The sequence below is a fragment of the Eulemur rufifrons genome, chromosome 19 (genome assembly GCF_041146395.1).
Source record: "Eulemur rufifrons isolate Redbay chromosome 19, OSU_ERuf_1, whole genome shotgun sequence".
NCBI lineage: Eukaryota > Metazoa > Chordata > Mammalia > Primates > Lemuridae > Eulemur > Eulemur rufifrons.
In genome coordinates, this window is record NC_091001.1 from 41,136,719 (window position 1) to 41,155,587 (window position 18,869).

At 41.7% G+C, this 18,869-nt stretch overlaps 1 protein-coding gene across 1 annotated transcript in view; it reads left to right on the forward strand.

The window, feature by feature from the left end:
• Positions 1 to 18,869, forward strand: part of AFF3 (ALF transcription elongation factor 3) — a 545,753-nt gene that overhangs the window by 286,777 nt on the left and 240,107 nt on the right. Inside the window, exon 9 of the mRNA XM_069493856.1 lies at positions 3,454 to 3,501. Coding sequence (XP_069349957.1) covers positions 3,454 to 3,501 — 48 coding nt within the window. The remainder of the gene's footprint in view (positions 1 to 3,453; positions 3,502 to 18,869) is intronic.

Genomic DNA, 18,869 nt, shown 5'->3' on the forward strand with positions numbered 1-18,869 from the left:
TGATACATGCTGCAACCTGAATGAACCTTGAAAACATTATCCTAAGCAAAAGTAGCCAGATACAAAAGACTACATATTGTATGATGCATTGATATGAAATATCCAGAATAAGAAAATCAATAGAGACAGAAAGCAGATTAGTGGTTTCCAAGGTCTAAGGTTAAGGAGGAATGGGGAACGACTGATTAATAAGCATGGAGTCTCCTTTTGGGGTGATAAAATTTCTAGAACTATAGTAACCAAAACAGCATGGTATTGGCACAAAAATAGAGACATAGACCAATGGAACAGAGCAGAACACTCAGACGTAAAACCATCCACATATAGCCAACTGATCTTTGACAAAACAGACAACAATATACACTGGGGAAAAGAATCCCTATTCAATAAATGGTGCTGGGACAACTGGATAGCCACATGCAGAAGAATGAAACAGGGTATGTATCTCTGACCACTCACAAATTTATTCAAAATGGATAAAAGACTTAAATGTACAGCATGAAACCATAAGAATTCTAGAAGTTAATGTTGGAAAAACACTTCTAGATGTTGGCCTAGGCTAAGAATTTATGAAGAAGACCCCAATGACAATCACAGCAACAACAAAAATAAATAAATAAATGGAACTTGATTAAATTAAAAAGCTGCTGCACAGCCAAGGAAATAATCAGTAGAGTAAACAAACAACCTACAGAATGGGAGAAAATATTTGCAAGCTATACATCCAATAAAGGACTATTAATAATAACCAGAATCTACAAAGACCTCAAGAAAATCAGCAAGAAAAAAATCAAACAACACCATTAAAAAGTGGGCAAAAGACATGAACAGAAGCTTTTCAAAAGAAGATAGACAAATGGCCAACAAACATGACAAAATACTCAACATCACTAAACATCAGGGAAATGCAAATGAAAACCACAATGAAGTATCGCCTTACCCTTGTTAAAATGGCTTTTATTAAAAAGTCCAAAAACAATAGATGCTGGTGTGGTTGCAGAGAGAAAGGAATGCTTACATACTGTTGGTGGGACTACAAATTAGTACAACTTCTATGGAAAACAGTATGGAGATTCCTCAAAGAACTAAAAGTAGACCTACCATTCGACCCAGAAATCCCACCACTAGGTATCTACCCAGAGGAAAAGAAGTCACTTTATCAAAAAGACACCTGCACCTGAATTTTTATTGCAGCACAATTGACGATTGCAAGGATGTGGAATCAACCCAAATGCCCATCAATTCATAAGTGGCTTAACAAAATGTGGTGTGTGTATATATATCATGAAGTACTACTCAGTCATGAAGGATAACTTAATGCCTTTTCAACAATATGGGTAAAACTGGAAACCATTCTCCTAAGTGACGTATCTCAAGAATGGAAAACAAACACCACGTGTACTCCCTATTAAATTAGAACTAAGCGATGAACACACATGTATAGAGGGAAATCAAACGGGGAGGAAGAAAGAGGGGATAGGTGAAAACCTACCTAATGTATACAGTGAACACTATCTGGATGACAGGCACACTTAAAACCCTAACTCAAGCATTACAAAAGCTGAACTGTGTAATCAAAAACATTTGTACCCCCATGATACTTGGAAATAATTTTTTAAAAAATTTCTAGAACTAAATAGTGGTGATGACATTGTGAATGTACTTAACACCAATAAATTGTATGCTTTAAAATGGGTAAAGTGGGAAATGTTATGTGTATTTTACCACAATAAAAAAAAGTTCCCAAACTATATTAACCTCATAGAAACCCTGATAATGAAATACCTTTGACAAATAAACTCAGGATTACTAAGGGAACGGATATATTTCAAGCACAGCTTTTGGTATTGGGGAAAGCTTCTTGAAGAGAAAATGTACATGATTAAGGTTCAGGCATGCTGTGTTTCTGGGTCCAGGCTCCACGGTTACGTGGCCCTGGGCAAGTCATGTAAACTTTCTGGGCCTGCGGTGGGAGACGTGGATAAATCCCATAATTCTGGGTAGAGAAGGTCCCAATCACCTTTTCAAGCTTCACCTGTCTTCCTTCACTCTGGGCCCTAACCCACTGTGAGGGGTAGTGTCTCAAAGGGAATGCTCTACCCCCAGGAAACGGAGATGGGGTGGCATTTGCAAGGGGATGGGAGGTGTGATGGTTTGCTCTTTGGTGGAGCCTTTGCATCAAATAAAAGTCCTAGAGCTGATTGTGGTAGGCCTTGGTTTCATCAGAACTGCAGGAAGTAAATCCATTCATTTCTTCATACTCTGACCACTGGCGAATATTTATTGCACACACTCCATACTGTGTGAAGCACAGTGCCGTGGGACAGAAAGCTCCTGAATTTATGGGGTGCATGTTCCAGAGGGAGGGGACGGTGCTGCCAAGCACATTGCTGATTTACAGCCGTGGCGAGGGCTGGGAAGAAGCGGGTGCTGTCGGTGGGGAGTGTGCCAGGGTCAGGGCTGGCTGCTCTGAGGGAGCCGTGGTGGAGCTGCCGGCTGAAGGATGACTTGGGATTAACTAGGAAGACTGGGAGAGGTGCAGACAGCATTCTTGGTAGAGAGAGAACAGTGAAGAAGAGAGGAAAGCAGGCTCAGAGAAGAGATTGTGAAGAAAGCCTCATTCTAGCATGTCACACCGAGTGTGGTGAATATCCTTGAATTATAGGAGCAAGAGAAGTGATCTCCCTGAGACCACAGATAGTCACGTCCTCCAGCATACACTGCTCCTGTCCCCACAAAGCCATGTCCTATGCTCCAGACTATGGAATTAGCAGTATCTTTGGAACTTAAAATGTTCCCCAGAGTCAGCTGTGACCTGAAGCCACCACACCCCAGAGCCGCTTCATATCTCCACAGCACGGGGCAGCGTGAGTGACAGCACAAGTGGCTCTGGGGTGTGACACCCAGTGTGCCATCCCAACGGCCAGAGGATGTTGCTACTTTTGAGTTTTCAGTTTTCAGCCCATCAAACCAGTATATCTAGGCTTCGAGGACCATGGAACCACCACACTTTCACTTACGCTATAGCAACCATTGTACCTGTCAGGCCCACAGTCCATATTGGGTGGATAAACTAGATCCACTTTCACAGCCAAGGCCAAGGTGTCCACACTTGGATGGAGCCCAAGGTGTACGAAGCTCATACCTGCATCTCATGTTCTGTGTTCCTAAGAGTCTGCCCTGCTTAAAGGCACCATGGTTGGAGGCCCAGAGCTGAGCCTCTGAGGTGGGTGTGTTGGCACTCCAGGCTGGGGGAGGGTGACTTTAGTAGCCACAATGGGAGCCAGCCATTAAGGAAGGGATTTGGTCAGCAAGTCCCAATTTAGATATTCTCTCTGTCCAAAACTCTATTAAAGTCTTTTCCCCACTAATTTGGAAGCTTACATGTCATCTCTTTGTGACCATGAATCTGTTCCCTCAGGCTCAATTTTCTTTTTTATCCTTTGTTTTCAGGAGAATAGATCTGGAGAAAGCAACAGCTGTGTTGAAGAAATAATTCGGGTAAGATTATTCTTTAAATCTTATCAGCTTGTTGGACATAGATTGCAAATAGAAAGAAAACTTGTGGCTACCTGATCAAAGGGAGCCCATCATTTGTTGTTTGACATTTACCTTTTTTGAGGGCAGGTTGACGAAATGGCACCTATGAATAGCACCTGTTCTAGAAATTTAGGAGCTACACCCCATCTGGGTGCCTTTGCGCAGGCTGAGGTGATGCTGTATGAAGGGATCAGCTGGACACCAGAATGAATTTAGGTGAAAAATATGGTAGTGCTCACGTTTGGATGCCACGTTTATCACCCTGCTGTCTAAGAGCATCCTTGAAGAGTCTGTACTTTCGAGTCAAACAGGAGTTGGCCTGTTATTTTTTTTTTTTTTCTTCTAAACTTAATTAGAATCAGGAGCACCTGACAAAGGTAATGCTCAGAGTCTGAAAATTTATTTCTATGTTGTTTTACTTGTTGTTACTTTCCCCGTTGCTCCCTGGGTGCCTGTCCCTTTCATCCCCACCACATCCAGCGTGGATTCCCACCACGGACCAGTTTCACGTGCAGTCTGACTTAGTGTGGGCCATCCCGCCATGTCAGTGTTGTTCTGAACAGGATGTTGTCATCAACCTGTATTTTTTCTTCACTCACATTTTTTCAGAGGAATAACCTAATAATTTACTCAAGTTCTCAAAAAGCTGATATAACCCTGGGCAAAGCACCAAGCAAAATTAGGCCAGATGGTATGGAATTTCACTGTTTAAAAAAAAAAAAAGAAACTTTTATGTTAATATGGTCTTAACTTTTAGACAGTTTTCTTTGAATTGCTGGTGAATTATAGCAATATAACTACTTGGTATAGAATTTTACGTTAACTGGTTTCAAAAGCAGGATTTTTTTTTTTCTTTCTGGCAGGCATTATTTTATAAATAACTCTCAGATTGATCAGAATAAGTCACTGAAGTTTGATTTGTTGAATTCATACTGATTTTTTTCCTGGCAGAGATTTACGTAGAAAATAATTGTCAAAGCAGGTAGCTTCATTTCTGGCATTTAAATATATGTTAAATAAGATACATATTGTATTTTATACCTATATTATCTCTATTCTGGGGCTTTGTTTCAGCTTGAACAACAAGTAGTATAAGATGCTGCTATAACTTTTCCTATTTTTCTCCTTCAACATACTTTTATGTTTGGAGTCCAAATATTCCATTTTTAACCCATCGTCCTTTGATTGATTATGGAGTTTAAAACCACAGAATGGTAATGCCAGAACAACACCAGTCCCCTCTTGGGCTTCCCTAATGAGAAAAATTCTAACCCTCTTATCCTCTCTTCACTTTCCTGAGGATATGGGAGAAATCTGTCCCATGCCCTTCCCTTTCTGTCCTCCAAGCAGGGCTTGAAGTTTGAGTAATTCACACACCCAAAGGATATAGCTTAGGTAAAGTAAAATTCAATTAGAATAAGACTGATTGCTGCAGTCAAGAGTTAATAAATCTTTAGAATGATTATTTTCTGAAGAGAGCTGATGAGAGCCTCACAGCCCCCCACCCACCCCACCTTTCCACGATACTGACTCATGACACCTCCCACCACTGACGCTACTCATCTGTGATACTCTTCCCATCGGTGTGGTACACAGGGCCGGGTAATTGCTTTATATCCATAGGCAGTCTGAACTTTCCACGTGTGTGCCCAAGGGCAGTGGAGAGAGTGGCTGTATTCGGAGGCAGCTGAGCTCCCTATGTTCCACTCTTCCTAGGACCAAGGAGTGGTCTAGGACAGGAGGCAGTACTGACTTGGGGAAAATGTTAGTGATGGTGGTGCCCGTAGCACCCAGTTGAGCCTTTTACTCTCTCCCGCCACCTGTCAGCCTAAGGTATGATTAGTAGTAGTTGGTATTTGGAGAGGTCCTCCTAGAGGACAGTGTCAGTGTTCCCAGTTTTTCCTGGAAGGTTTTTCTGGCTGTGTCTTGCCTCAGTCACATTGGTCATTCTCCAAGACCACGTTCCCCTGTTATCCTAAGCATGCTCTCTCCTCCAAACACAAGCACGGGGCTCCTTCTTATTTATAGAAGATAGTATTTGTTGTGTATCTGTCACACACCAGCATTCCTCCCAGACTGTGGCCCCAATGTCTGGAATTCAGAATTCACAGTTTTGTTAAATGAGTAAGTCAGGGAGGGAGGGAGGGAGGGAGGAACAGAATCTCCCAAAGGAAAATGATGAATATCATTGCAATGGCTCACAAACAGATTCCATTTGCTGTAAATCACAGACATGATGTATTGGTCTTTTTATGCCAGGTTTCCAGGGATCGTCTTTGTAGAGCCCAGTTTGCCTTATCCATTTCTCTGCCCTTATGACCAGGCCGGTGAACCCAATGTGGTCAGGGCCACCGGGGTACTTGTTAGTTGCGGCCGTTGTGTTTAGGTGATGGCTCTCTCTTGTGGAGGAGGAGGAGGGTCATGAAAAATGACTACAGAGATGAAGATGTGATGTTAACTGTGACAAATACTAGGGTTTTTGGAAAACTCACTATAGGGTAAATGACCTAATTTTGGATCTGGAATGGCTTTCCTGAGGAAGTAACATTTGAACTGAGAGTTGGAGGATGAATAGGAAATCATCCCAAGGAGAGGAATGGTGAGGGTTCCAAGCAGAGGAAATGGAAGAGTGTGGCTTGTCAGAGGCCCAGAAATGACGAGGAAGGCCACAGTGGCTAGAGAGTGGGCAGAAGGAGCCAGGCGGGAGAGGCAGCAGGAGCCAGATCACACTGTGCCTTCTCAGCCACCTTCGAGATCCCATGAGGTAGGAAGCCAGAAGCATTTGAGCAGAGAGTGGTGTGATCAGATTGGCAGTTTAAATGCACCACTCTGGCTGCTGTGGGGAATGGATCGAGGGGGAGGAGGAAGAGAAGCGAGAGAGGGTGGGAGGCTATTTCAGGGGTCCACATGAGAGATTCTTGGTGGTGCTCTCACTGCCATGGGAAGTGTCAGGAGGGACCCTGGTTTTGGAGGGAGGGGGGAAATCATAAATTCATTTTTATACATGCTGAGTTTGAAGTGCCTTTGAGACATTCAAGTAAACATGGAGAACACAGAATAACAAATGTGGGTCTAGAGTTCAGAGCAGAGGTCTGAGCTGCAGGTCAACATTTAGGATTAATTAGCCCACCATTGGTAATAAAACCATAGAAATTGGATAAATTTTCCTGGACAGAGACTAGAGACCAAGAAACAACGAGAGCCTAAATTCTGACATTTTGAGACCAAGGGAAGGAAGATCCACTGGCAAACAGGAGTGAGAGGGAGTGACCAGAAAAGCTGAGGGACAGTGATGATGGTGAGAAGTCACAGAACCCAAGGAGAGAGTTTCAAGCTCAGCGGTGTTCTGCGTTTCTGAGAGGACAAGAAAGACGAGGATCTAAAACCACCCAATGGATTAGGCACCAGAAACATCAATGGTGACCTGAGTGCTGTTTCTGTGGAGTGAGGGGCAGAGTCCGTACTAGAGAAAACAGAACATGTAGTCAGAGCATTTAGAGACCTCCCGTGAGGAAGGGCCATCGTTTCCAGTCAGCTCCCTTCTCAATTGCAGTCTATCCCACATACAATAACAATGACCAAACCATGAAGAGCTGACACTTACTGAATACTCGTTACATACAGGGGCATGATTCTAAGTTCCTTGCACGTGTTAACCCATATAACCCTCGCAGCTGCCTCAGAAGGTAGGCACTGTTCAAGCGAGGAGAAGTTAAACACAACTTGCCAGAGGTTACACAGCTAGCAAGTGGTAGAGCTGGGATTTTAACAAAGACATCTCACACCAGCAACCTCTCTCTCAACTACTGAGCTGTCTTACTAAATGGAGAAGTCCCCCGGCTCCTTAATGAAACCACTCGGGCATTTTGCTGTGAACGGGAGGTTTCCCGTTTCCACACATTAATGATTTGGAAGTGCCAGATCGTGCATTTATGCACTTAAACTCACAGAGGTTTTATGGTCAGTGTTACCAACCTCGTCTTTAACTTCCTCCTATTTTTGCTGAGGTGACTGTTTTCCAGTCATTTGGATATTGCATTGTGTTCTAAAGCATAATTACTTTTTATTCTTATTTGGAGAGTTTTAATCCTGGGGCCTAATAAATCTGTGTGTTATTGCAAAATTCTCTTAACCGAGGGAGAAATTACAAGTGAGTTCTGTGAAGATGGGCGGTAAGGGCTGGAAGCCCTCATGGCTGACATATGTTTGTAACAGGCAGTTTTCTAAGTTACACTGTATCTCATCCTTAAAGGTTCCAGTGCTATGATACTTAGATGCTTTTCCTAACGTTATCCATTAACGTAGAACGGCATTAACATTTGTTCAGCAAATAAAATTCTTTTACAACTTAATGGGTGCAGGGCTGGAATCAAGGATGCACAAGCTTTATGCAAGAGGGATTTAGACGGCATTTGTTGAGGGCACTACTCGTAACACAGCACCTTTGTAATAAGAGACCAGTGTTTGAGAATCTGGTTTCGATTTAAGGAATGAATTTAGAGACAATTTCAGTGCAACATCTGAGTGGATTGCCTTCTTGGCTTTCATCGTTAGTCACTAATTTAATTCCAATGTGCTATGAAATATTCCTAAAGAATATTTACATAGAGTTGCGTTTCTGTTTATATGAAGGGAGTAAGTGGTACTTGTTTAAATTTCGGAGACCCAAACCAGTTTCCTGACATTATAAATGAATAGACCTCAGGCAAAAAAAAAAAAGTAAACTTTTTCCCCTGGTTTTGCAGCAGCTGAGGAGTGTCATGGATAAGATGATTTCCAGTTGTGGTCCTGGGAGGTTTGTGAGTTGAGAGCACTGGCATGTGAAATGCTCATCATGATGGTGCCTCACAAGTGCAGACCCCGGATGGTGGGACAAGAGAAGCTTTGTGTTCCAAAGTCTGCATGCTCCTCAACCCAAATGAAAACATATTAGCTACTCTACGTCTACGGGAAAATAGAGAACAAAGACATGACTTGTTTTCAGTGACCTATTTGGGTCATTTGCAGAGCTGGACCTAGGTCAAATCTCCTCTGCTTCAGAGCAGACAGGCTTTTTTCTAGCTCATACTGTTTCCTTTAAAAATTATGTCATTTATTTTCAACAGTAAAAATTTCATTAGTGACAAAATGAAGCCCACCAATGGCCAGATCCATCCAGGTGTAATTACAGAGGAGCCCCATTAACATGTCCCATTATTTGTTGTAGTAAAATAAAATAAAAACAAAAGTAAACCTGACCGAAGCCTAGCGAAATTCACCAAGCAAAACCTACCATCAGTCTTAGCCAAGATAAATTAGTTCACTTGGTAGTATTTTGGTTTGTGTTTTCTTTTTGCATTTTGTCATCCGAACAGTTAGAGATGAAAATACCATACTTTTGTATCTTATTTTATATCTGTAGATACATTTTTAATAGATGCTATTATATTAGTCGTTTTGGTTGAAACCCAAAGCCCTGACTAAATGACTTCACTTAGTCACAGGTGTCCTAGTGCCTGTGAGGTGTATACAACAGCCTGCAGCTGTGTTGCAGGGCCATTTGGCTACACTCTGTGGACTTTGCAGTGACTCTGCAGGTGTTCAGTTAGTGTATAACCGATGTGAGACAAGAGACCACTCTAATTCAGAATCTGTTCTGAGCCCAGAACCTTTGGGGTGATGGCTAAAGAAATCCCAGAGGCCCAGAAGCTCCTCTTCAGAATGAATGGCTTTGCCTTTTTATGTTTACCTGTCTCATTCTGATGCACACCATTAGAAATCGCAAAGCATTTGCAGAAACATGGATAGAAGACCAAGGGAATGTTAGCAGCCCAAGTATCTAAAAGTTTATGAGATTATAATTCTGCCCCAGTAGTAAAACATGGATTCTGATACCTCAGTTAATATCTTTTCGTGGGTATTTGTCAATATTTTACTGTGAAGTTTTCACAGTTTCTTGTACTTTAGAGAACTTCAGCACTACATTAGAGGACCGAGGCATTACAAATACTTGATTTTTGTATGTTTTCTGTTGTTCTAGCCTTGCAATGTACATTAACAGAACTAAGAAATGAGAGGCTAAAAATACCTCAAAAAGAAGTAGATGTTCAGTATCTTAGAACACCTGCCACATGCAGAAGGGACTGAGCAGATGGGATGAACAAGTTAGAGGAAGAATGCAGGGGAGTAAACAAATAGAGATGTGCTCCTTTCAATAGCAGTACTTCCTTGAAAGGTGGTTTGCTGCGTTCAGCCTCAGCAACACAAAACCAGAGGGCAGAGGGGTGGGACTGAGGCTGAGAGATTGTAACCTCACTGGCCCCATCTGCGTGTGTCCATTGGACTACATGTTGTCATCTACATATTCCATCCAAGTTTTTGTACCATCTTTATAGTTTTTTCTTCTTTATATTTGAATGAGCATTTTTTTTAAAAAAGGGCTTAAACATGAATCATGTAGAACAAAAAGTGCAAATTTTTATCTTTGTCCATGAATGAGGTTTATCATTGTAATTTTTTTTTTTGCTATAGAGAGTTGAAAATATTACTACATGTAAAATTATAGTATCTGATAATCCTTTCAAATGTGTAAATTCCCCACACACATAACTTATTTTTAATACTGGTTTCAGTCGAATGCTCTTCTCTGACAGTGAAATGCTAGTGTTTGGTACCAGCCAACTAACTTGCTTTATGTCCTCTGTTAACTTTAACAGAAGCAATGCAATTTATTTTTTCTTTCCTGTTTCTGTACTTAATATAACCATATATATTCATCAGACTTTGAAAACTTACTAGAGATCAGAACTGGAAGTTGTTCATGTAGTTCTTATAATTTTAAGACATTTAAAAGAATTTTTAGAGTGCTAATTAGGAAGTGTACAGCAAGTCCTTGAATAATGTCATTTCATTCAGTGTCATCTCATTGGAATGTTGAGGGAAAAAATCAGTTCCCAGTGGGGCCACTGTCTGTGTGGAGTCTGCGTGTTCTCCCCCTGTCCGCGTGGGTTTTCTCCGGGCACTCCAATTTCCTCCCACGTCCCAAAGCTGTGCACGTAGGGTGTGTTTATGTGGTCCCAGTGTGAGTGGTTGTGTGTGTGAGTATCTCCGTGAGGGGACGGCGTCCTGGCCAGGGCTGGTGCCCGCCGGGTGCCCTGAGTGGCCAGAAAAGGCTCCGGCCACCCACAGCCCAGAACTGTAACATGCGAGTTGGCAAGTGAATGAAGGAATGAGCACATATTATTGTTAAATAAAAATGTATAAAGCCTACGATAACCACACAAACACACAGCAGTAAGTGATGTGGTGCAAAACTGCTCTTTTAGAACTGCTTGGTGGGAGGAAGCGCTCCTCACAATTTTCGCTTTGCAAACGTTTATTCCTTGGTTGAATCCCCACCACTACAACTGCTGTCACTCGACGACTCACAGAAAATTCGGTAATTGTCTTGTTTTTGTTAATCTTTCTTAAATATACGTATAGCTCACATTTATTTCAGTGTTTAATGTTAGAAATGTTTTAATTTTTTTATAGAAGTTTGGTGATGTTTCTGTGACCAGAAATATGCCCATGGAACTTCATTCTCGTTTGTGTCAGTTAGCCTGTGGTAAAATTGGTTTCCTTATCTGTTGCTTCACTTGAAGCCACAGTTTCCAGGAACCCATGGAAAATGTTAAATGAGGACTTACTGTGTAGACACTAAAATATATGAGTGTGGTGGCTGACGCCTGTAGTTCCAGCTACTAGGGAGGCTGAGGCAGGAGGATCATTTGAGCCCGGGAATTCAAGATCAGCCTGGGCAACATAGTGAGACCCTGTCTCTTAAAAAAAAAAAAAATTTAATATTTAAAAAAATAAAATATCTGCTGAAGTGATATTCGTATTTAAAATATGAGCAAGTAAGATTCTACTTGTTTACAAAAATATTTTTGGGATATGAATATGTATATGTGTGGTATGTGTATGTAACTTTTGTGTCGTAAAATTCTTAGCATGATGGTCCTGTGACCTCTTTCACCTCTACTTGACATTTTTGCTTTTCACTCTGACCTGGAAATTCCATCAGGCAGCTAGTCCTTGCAAGCAGTTCCTTGAGTATAAGTCACCTCTTGGTACTGTCACTGCCCCCATCCCATTCCTAAGGGCACTGCCATCCTTCTCCCCAGAAGACTTGCCGGTTGCAGCCTGTGGCTTACTGCCCCTGGAGCGTGATGTTGCCCAGGCATTGCTGACTGCAGGGCATCCTGCGTTTCTTTTTACCTTGGCCTAGTCAGAGTTTCTCAACCTTTTTTTGTTATCACCCCCCAAAGGACATTTTTAGATACTTTTTTCCTAATTGCTTCCCATGAAATTCTAATATCACAGAGGTACTGTATATCTGTGTGTGTGTGGTGCATGTGTCTGTGCTTTATACAGACAGTAAGGCTTTTTCCTTCCCAAGAACCAATTTTGTATGGCCCCCGTTGAAGGCCTGGCTTAGACTGTCCCTGTTTGCCGCACACCTTTGACACCAGCACCTACCTCCTCCTCACCACCCACAGACGCTTCACCTCCCTACCTCTCTGTTCCTGAGGAGCTGGATGCCATCCGGTGGGTGTCCCTGGGCCATTGGCTTCAGTTGATCGGAGTGCCAGCCTCTGTCCTCAGTGCCGGGGGTCCAGCAGTGAGCAAGATAGGCAACTAGGCACTACCCCAGCCAACTCAGGAGCTAGCAAGCACCTCCTCTCTCTTTGCTCTTTTATGAGCTCTCTCTGCTAGCTTCTCATCCTCACAGTAAGCATGTACAAATTATTTCCGTCTTACATATATATATATATATATATATATGTATATAAACATATTTCCTCAATGCTTCACTCCCTGCAGCTCTTTCCTCCTTTGTAGGTAGACTTTCCCAGCCAGAGTCTTTCTGCATCTTCCCCTCTATTTCCCCGTCAACCCACTGCTGTGTGGTTTCTCCCCCACCACACTCCTGCCTGACATGGCTTTTACTGAGGTCACCACCCCGTGCGTGCTCATCACAAGTGCAGAGACCACTCCCCAGTTGATCTCTTGGTGGGTCGCTTTCCGCTTTCCGCAGGGTCCACGTTAAAATGCTCATGCCCTTGGCGTCTCTCCCACCACACCTGTCTGGGTTTACCCACCTTTGTGGTCATTTCTTCTTGGTCCCCTCTGTGGACATCTCTTCCTGTGACTGTCCCTAGATGTTGGTGTTCCTTGGGGTTCTGTCTTGGCTCCCTTCTCTTGTCACATGCTGCAGTTGCCCTGCAACATCTGTGGGGTGACCGGTGTCAAACATGTGTTTCAAACCCGGCTCTGCTTCTGAAGCTTCATGCTCACCTCTCTAACTGCCACCAAATTGCTCTGCTTAGATGACCATGGACACCTCCACCATAACACCACCTCTCACCTCCACTGGCTTTTCCTCCAACGTGGATTACTGTCAGCACCCGGCTGCCCAAGCCCTCGGGTTCTTCCCCTCACAGTCACCACATTTGGTTCCTCACGCCTGTCCGCTCTGTCTCCCACCCATTGGTCCACTTCTGTCCCACTCCAGCTGCCCGCCTTGTTGAGTCCACCGTCCTTTCCTAGATTACTACAGAGACCTGCTCGCTGGCCCCCTGACTCCTGTCTGCCTCCGGCCAGCTCTTCACGATGCAGGGACGGTCAGGTTTCCAAAACATAAGCTCGCTGGAAACACTTCCATCCCCCTCCCCACCCCAGGCTCGGGATAGAGTCAGACTCCTGGGCGTGGATTGCAGAGCCACACATGCAGTGACCCCACCTATCGTTCCAGCCTCATCTTTGGCCACTCTCCTCACACTCTACACTCCACTTCTGCAAGGGTATTACCACTGCTCTCCCTACCCTTGGCCACAAAGCCAGCTGACTAACTCCTGTGTATCCTCTAAGCCTCACTCGAAGTGTCACTTCTACCAGGAAGCCTTCCTGATCCCCAGAGTCTGAGTCTGATGCTCGTCTTCTGTATTCCTAGGTACCCTGTATTCTTATTATAGCACTTTGCACAAAACAGTCTTTCTTATCTCCCATTGGGCTGTTACCATCCACCTCCAGGGGCATTGGCATAATGACTGGCACATAGTGACATTTAATAAATACTGAATAAATGGATGAAGAATAATGAACAAGTGACTGACCTCTTGCCCAGTGTCTGAGCTTGCTTTCCACCATGTTGTCTTTCCAGTCCTGCAATGCAAAGTTTGAGGCACTGTCCCCCTAAAACATCAGCTCTCCAAGGGCTGCCAAGACTGTTGTGTCACCTGGAAGCCTTGGAACACCTTGTACCATTAGCACAAATGCAAGAGAGATGAAAACTCACCCGCTGACTCCCCAGGGCTAGGAAGGGAAAGGGGTCCAGCAGCTGCTGCGGGTGCACGTGTCAGCAAAGCTCAGACCTTTTGTATCTGCCACTTGTATCCTGATTGTCTTTCGTGAGCCTGAGTTTTTCATTTTGGTACATAATGAATTTTTACAAGTTGAAGAAATCAAGATAATCCATTTGCAGTGATAATTTGGTTAATTACCACATTGCTGCTGGTAGAATCAAGGTCTGGAAGTCAGAGCTATTTCCGCTGCTAATATGCTCTGTGTAAAGCAGTTCTTAGAACAATTAAAACGCATCTATCCAAAGTGATCAACTCAAGACATACATTTTAAAATTGTATTTACTATCATGAAGCACACTGTGTTCTTTTTTATTTTTTCAAATTAAGGGTTGTGAAATTACACTGATTTGCTGCAAATTACTATTGTGTACACACAGATCTTAGAAAAATAATTTCTAAGGTAGAAAATGATAACTTGAGGATGGAAGATATATATATAGGCCTTGAAAATTAGAACATCTATCTAGATAATCATATATTTTAAATAAGACATAATTACCTATAGTTGTTGTAATCTTATAATTATTTAGTTCGTTGTAACCTTAAAAAAACCTAGAAACCTAATTTTTTCCATTGCCATTGCATTTATATGTTGTTTTATAAGTTCTGATAAATTTTATATAGAGGTGTGCAGTTCCTTTGTTGTTTTGCTCTGGATTAAATGAAATGTAAGTATTGAGACAATGTTGAGGTTGGAACTCAGACATTTTCCAGAACTTTTAGAACATGCTCTCATATTTATTTGCATTTTTTTGGTTTTGATTTTGAAAGTGGTCCACAGAGCCCGTAATTTCAGAATAGGTAACACAGTGTTGGGGTTCTTTAGCCTTCCAAATTTACTATTTTTTGAACATGAGGCATTTTTCCATTTGCCCGTGGCTCCATTCCTGTTCCCACTTGTATCTTAGAAATTCTAGAGAAGTGCTGTACTCAGCACCCCCACTTTGTGCAGACCGTCCCCCTCCAAGTACCACTTTCCAAAACACCTTTAGTTTCAGATGACAAATCAGGATAGGTGGACCTTTTCATGTATCTCCAGAAATTAAGTTTGAAAAGATTTATCATGTGCTAGCACTAGCTGATTTATTTTATTTATCTTAGTGCCTATGGGTAAATAAAAGGCACACCTATTTATGCAAATGTGTATCCTTCTCTCTCCTCTGGATTTCCTAGACAGTTATAAAAGTTGTATCCTACGGGCAGTTCATTGTTTATGATTACAATTATTTCATTATTAAGTTTAGTGCCTTATTTTTTATTGTAATGCTAAATAATTAGAGATCTGTGGTTCTGTGAAATTGAAAATATAAAGAATTTTATATTCTCATTTTTTTTAAAAAGTATCTTTCTATGAACATCAATTAGGTTTCTGAAAACTAATTAGAAATTGTAAGATCAGCATGCTTATTATCAACTTATGCATTAATTTAAAAGTATTCCTCAGCTACTTGTAAATACCTTTTTAATAGTTTTCAACATAGGTTTATTTCTGCATATAAAGTACATTTTAAAAAAAAAATCACTCTGGGATTCCATGCTAATTAACATTATCAGAATACTTGTATGTGCATATTTATTTTATGAATCACTTTAGCTTTCTCTTCTCTGGCAATAACTTGAGACTTAACAGAGTGTTTTTGGTCAGTTCCTTAAACATGTTTTTGAATTCTGTTTAACAGCATATGACTGTGACGGGGAAAAAGGAGAGGCTTTTAAAAATAGAACCTTTAAAGTTAGTTGAAAATGTTAGTAAAATATTATTTAAAAAGAATGACCAACCCCCCAAAACCTACCTGGGCTACGTCTCTGGAAACCAAATTACGATTAAGAGCCCAGTGAGTCAAAGACAGGGCTTTAAGTAGGAAGCCGTCTGCAAACTCTGAAAACCAGGGGGGAAGTGAAAGGAGAGAAAGCAAGCCCAGCCACAGTGTACAAAAAAAATGAGGTGCAACAGGTTCTCTTGAGATAGTGAGATAAAAACCTCTCTTCTGGTTTGCAAAACAGGCGTTTATTATTCTGACTTTTTAACTTTCTATTTTCTTGTCTTCTCATTGAAGTTTGTCACTACCCCTTTCATATCCACCCACAACCCTGAACTCTGGAAAAAGGCAAGAAAGAAAAACCGAGCTCTTTTAGAGGTTTGCTAGTGATTGTATGAAATGGGGAGCCCACTGTGATACGAATAAAGACCCCAGAGCAGATTCCTAGCATGTTTAAAACAGTGTAGATGGGGGGAGGGAGGTCATGGTAGCTGGAGTCATCTAGAAAGATTGTCAGCAGCCCTTGGATAGTTGAAATGATTAATCACTTCAGCACAAAAGAACACAAAGGGAGATTTGTTAAGGATAAGCAGGGGACAGGGTGCCAGCTCCAGGGGTGACGGGCTCGTCTGTTTAATAATGTATCTTCAAAGTGTGTGCCACATCAAAAGCAAAACACACAACTGGAGGAAAATGAAATGAAAAGGCAGTGAGCAAAATATTTGGTGAATCAGAAGAAATGTTTAGGAAATGAGATCATCAATAAATTTAGTTTGGGCATTTTTAACATGCATGCCTCCTGTCCACCCCCAGCACTAAGAAAACTCACAGGCCCTAGAAGGAGGTGTGTAGGATTTTTAATCACTAAACATGATAAAGAGCCAATCACATCAATATTTGTGTAATAACTTCCCTTTCTTTGAAGTGCAGGGATGTGAATAGTCTTGTTGTGATGTTGCCCTATCTTACAGAGGAGGAAACTGAGATGCAGAGAGGTTAACAAGCAGCAAGAGGCAGGCTTGAAACCCAGGTCTCCCACACTCCAGCCCACATTCTTGAACACCATACAGAGTAATTTTTGTTTAGTCTGAGTATTTTCAAAATGTAAGACAGAGCAAATTCTTCTTGTAGGGATGCATCAGGACTTGTGTTTGTATCACCTCTTCCTCACAGCGTTGGGGAAATGAAGGGGTGCACTGTGGCTTTTGTTGCTTCATTGGTAAGAAGCTGCAAATCTGAGGAGTTAGACTGAAGCTCTCAATGCCTGCTGAGACAGGGGGCCCTAGTGAACACAGAAACACAGTCGTGCATCAACCACAGATTGTGCATACGACACAATGGAGCTGAAACATTCCTGTGGCCTAGTGACATGGTAGCTGTCATAATGCCGTGCGTAGCACAGTCTATGTCATTATGACTCACGTGTTTGTGGCAGTGCTGGTGTAAACACACCTACTGTGATGCCAGTCCTTTAAAAGTCTAGCACATACAATTGCATACAATATATAATACTTGGTAATGATAATAAATGATTATGTTACTGGTTTAAGTATCTAGTATACTATACTTTTTTTTGTTAGAGTGCACTCCTTATATAAAAAAAAGTTAACCATGGACCTCAGGCAGGTCCTTCAGGAGGTATTCCAGAAGGCGGCGTTGTTATCACAGGAGATGACAGCTCCATGCTTGTTATTGCCCCTGAAGACCTCCCAATGGGGCAAGATATGGGAGTGAAAGACAGTGATATTGAGGATCCTGACCTTGTATAGGCCTAGGCCAAAATGTGTGTTTGTTTGTGTCTTAGTTTTTAACAAAAAAGCTTAGAAACTAAAAAAGCTTTTAAAGAGAAAAAAGCTTATAAATAAGGATATAAAGAAAGAAACTATTTTTGTAGAGCCGTACAATGTTTGTGTTTTAAGCTAAGTGTTATTACAAAAGAGTCAAAAAGTTACAAAAAATTTAGAAGTTTATAAAGTAAAAAAGTTATCGTAAGCTAAGTTTCATTTATTATTGAAGAAAGGAAAATGATTTTTTTATAAATTTGGTGTAGCCTAAGTGTTCAGTGTTTCTAAAGCCTACAGTAGTGTACAGTAATGTCCTAGACCTTCACATTCACCCACCACTTGCTCACTCAGCCAGAGCAACTGTCAGGCCTGTAAACTCTGTCCGTGTAAGTGTCCCATAAAGGCGTACCATTTTTTATCTTTTATACTTAATTTTTACTGTTCCTTTTCTATGTTTAGATGTGTTTAGATACACGAATACTTATCATTGTGTTACAGTTGTCTACAGTATTCAGTACGATAACATGCTATTCAGGTTTGCATCCTAGGAGCAATAGGCTACACCACATAGCCTAGGTGTGTAGGAGGCTGTACCACCTAGGTTTGTGAGTACACTCTATGGTGTTCGCACAGTGGCGAAATCACATGAGGACACGTTTCTCAGAATGTTTCCCTGTCATCAGGCAACACATGATTGTACCTTTGATAGTTCCTTACAAATTGATCTGGAGTGTGTATTCATGTGTAACCTAGTTACTGAATAATGCATCTTTAAATGTTGGGTTCTTCTTGCATCAGCCCATGTTATGCTGCTTTCTTTGGAGCTCTATGATGACCAGCACCTCCTGGTGGTGGCATCCTATTCATAACACCCCTAGTAAAAGCAACAATAGTCCAGGCTGTCCTCTTCCCAAGGAGGTGAAGGGTAAAGACAGAGAGTCAGGGGACACCAAGAGTTCTAGGTAGCAGAAGCTCCTGCTCTCCTGACCACAGGGGTGTGAGTTCTCACCAGAGCTTGAGCCTTATCATTAGACACTCCAACATTCAACAACAGCTCTGCCACTGACTGGCTGGATGACACTGAGCCAATATTGATTTCAATACAGTACACATTTTTCAAGGAAACAAGCTATGCGCAAGCTATTGTTCTCATTATTTCATATGGTTGTTACATCTATTTCTGGATAAATTTGTGAATACACACATCTTAGTGAATCAACATGTCTAACAAAATGTTTTCATTCATCAAATATGGTTCTGGAAGTAAACCAAGTTTGTAAATCTGTGATTGAAATAAACCTTTTATTTGGGGATTAATAACTATTAGCTGCTATTATTCTTGTTAAAATGATTGAGTATTTTAAAATTCATTAGAGAGGTGAGGTTTACTTAAAGAAATC